The sequence below is a fragment of the Atta colombica genome, unplaced genomic scaffold, assembly GCF_001594045.1.
Source record: "Atta colombica isolate Treedump-2 unplaced genomic scaffold, Acol1.0 scaffold126, whole genome shotgun sequence".
Taxonomy (NCBI): domain Eukaryota; kingdom Metazoa; phylum Arthropoda; class Insecta; order Hymenoptera; family Formicidae; genus Atta; species Atta colombica.
This window is the reverse complement of record NW_017259213.1, coordinates 4937274-4939978: the sequence shown is the minus strand read 5'-3', so window position 1 is coordinate 4939978 and position 2705 is coordinate 4937274. Positions and strand designations below refer to the sequence as shown.

Sequence of the window (2705 nt, the reverse complement as noted above, 5' to 3'; positions counted from 1 at the left end):
CATCAAATAATGGATTGTCGAATTATCCACAGCAAATATCATGTCTATTTATATCTGTAGTGCATTTCTATATATCGAATTTTCATCCTGCTATACTAAATAAATTTAATTTCTTTTCTTTTTTTTTCAAAAATATTAGTAATTAATTGTGCATTGCACAATTAAAAAAAATTAAAATACAAATATCTACTTTATTTCATAGCAAAAAATATGTACATCAAATATTTAAAATTTGCTGTAACAGTGAATATGTAGTAAAAACAAAGTAAATAAATTATAAAAACAAAATAAAAATAAAATTAATATAATGGAGAAAAATATTAGTATCACAAGTTCGGCTACTCCAGATTACTTCACTACAGAGCTAACCCATAAACATCGAGTATGACATTAAATATTAATATCTTTGCCATCGCATTAATTTTAGAGTTTATTTATTCTGTTTTTACAACAACTTAGAAATTTGATCGATTCAGTCGTTAGATCTGATAATCTCAGATGCTCACAACATGTCAGCATAAAAACACACTACTGATAATACACGGCCCATGAGTCATTCCGTCATAATACCTCTCAGATATCACATGACATACAAAATGTACATTGACGTGCTTTCGAGACACTGCCGTGTCTCCTGAATTCCCAAGAGACTCTAGGAGATCGATTGTGTATTTTGAAATGAGGTGAAAATTGTAAAAGTGAGCAAATTCACAAAATATTGACCAATTAAATTACGTGGAATAAATTAAATTATGAATATTCGAGTGAATCTATTTACATTTGTAATTTTCACATTTCTCATTTCTAAGATGATTATCGATTTCCTGTTAATTAGCCCATATCCTTCATTTTATTTATTTAATCTATCACAGTATTGTTATAGCAGATTAAAACTTTTAGTTAAAACATGAATATGTTATAACTAAGTATTATCTAAAATATAGAGCGAATAATTTGCGCCTGTTCCATAATACATCGTCGAGTGAGCACTGTCAAATGTCGGCAATCGCTGATAGAATCGTTTAATTCGACTGTTAATGGCGGTCAAAAAATTTCACGAGTTATTTCAAAATTCTTTCTTAATCCTTAGATCCTTACCTTATCTGACAATTTGTTGTGCAACATAAAATCATTTACATGAATAAATCAGAAACTCCAAACTTCGGGAAGTAATTAAAAGCACTCAACCGACCAACTGATTTAATCCATCGAGTTTTATTTGATGAAAAATGCTTAGTTAAAACGGGGGAGAACCGAACCGAACGTTGGTATATAAATCCTTTCTCTCACGACTCCAGGAGCCTGATATCAATCTACGTCAAGTTATTCTGATTGGTTGAAGGCTAGGAAAGTTCTTTGAACAAAATGCGAAGACTTTCTCATCAGCCAATCCATATGAGCAACATGTTTAACTGTAAAAAAAAGTATGTATAATAATTTCGAACAAATAATTCCAATTTAACATATCAAGTAATAGCCCCACTATTTTTCTTAGTGGAAAACATCAATAAGAACATATTTTCAACATTATATAGCTGTAGATCGTATATTATAATATTATAATATATGTTAACTCTTAACATTTTTTAACAAAAGTGAATATGCGCATAACACAAGAGGCATTGGATAAAAAATCCAATCAATCAGAGTTTTTTATTTCAAGGAAAGGAAAGAAATGAAGGACTTTGATTGGTACATTTTCTTATGCACGTATTATATGTTATGCAAGAGTCTGTGCTCCCCGCCTTAAGCGAAGTTCGAACTCCGATAAAGTCACCAAAGATCGTTGTTTGGTACTTGAATCTATGACGCCATCTAGTAACGAAAGCGCTAACTGAACTTAAAATAATCACAGGGCTACATATGAAAAATGTATTCAATCGGACGACCTATACTTTTAACCGTAGTTGTGCATAATGTGCAGTCAGTGCAGTATGATGTGAGCTTTAGGTAGGTGTTTGTTTTTTGCGGCTTTTGGAAATAATTTAGAGATTTATTACTGAATATACTTAATTTGTCCTGACGACTGCTATAAAGAGAAAAAGAAAATCTTAGCAGATCTCGAACAACCTTGAGGTTGTTCGACTATTCGAAGAAAGAATATATGTTTGAGCACGATTGTATAACCTAAAATGGAGCACACTATGCCATTTTTTCTAACAGTCGCGCAACGTATATTCAGTAATTGGACAGCATTAAAAGTAAGTACATTTTCAATCTTTAATTTCGCATTGAATTCTCAAAAGTAGATATCTTTTGTGTCTCAAAATGTTAATCTTTACAGAATAGGAAATCACTTAACGGCACTGACACAATATCATATTTTGAAATAGAATATACAATAAATTATAACAAATCTTAGGCACAGTGGGAGAAATATTAGAGACATGAATAAACATTAAATTATTAGAGAAATAAAAAGATTAGAAATAGAGATTAAACAACGCAATGAATACAAATAAGATATGTTTTATTATTTGTATTAATTATATATTATGTATAATCTATTCCTAATTTTTTATTTCTCCAATATTTAATATCTATTCGTATTTTTTAATATTTCCTACATTGTGCGTAGAGCCTTATTTATAAAAAAGCAATAAGACTTTACAAATAAATCTCCTCTAAAAATTAATAAGTATTTCTTTTCTTTCATCAAATTCTAAAATGTTTTTTATATTTTTATTACATAGAGCTTAGTAAAA

The 2705-nt window shown here is 29.4% G+C and overlaps 2 protein-coding genes across 3 annotated transcripts in view; one reads left to right on the top strand and one right to left on the bottom strand.

Moving 5' to 3' along the window:
- Positions 1 to 1248, bottom strand: part of LOC108684130 (endoribonuclease Dicer) — a 15477-nt gene extending 14229 nt beyond the window's left edge. The window contains exon 1 of one of the 2 annotated variants that reach the window (XM_018188233.1): positions 1099 to 1248. The gene's annotated coding sequence lies outside the window, so the exon portion shown is untranslated. Of the gene's footprint in view, positions 1 to 778; positions 838 to 1098 lie in introns of those variants that run through there. The other variant, XM_018188234.1, reaches the window with a different exon arrangement.
- Positions 1249 to 1924: 676 nt separating this feature from the next.
- Positions 1925 to 2705, top strand: part of LOC108694997 — a 1702-nt gene continuing 921 nt past the window's right edge. Inside the window, exon 1 of the mRNA XM_018204702.1 lies at positions 1925 to 2201. Coding sequence (XP_018060191.1) covers positions 2133 to 2201 — 69 coding nt within the window. The 5' untranslated portion in view covers positions 1925 to 2132. The remainder of the gene's footprint in view (positions 2202 to 2705) is intronic.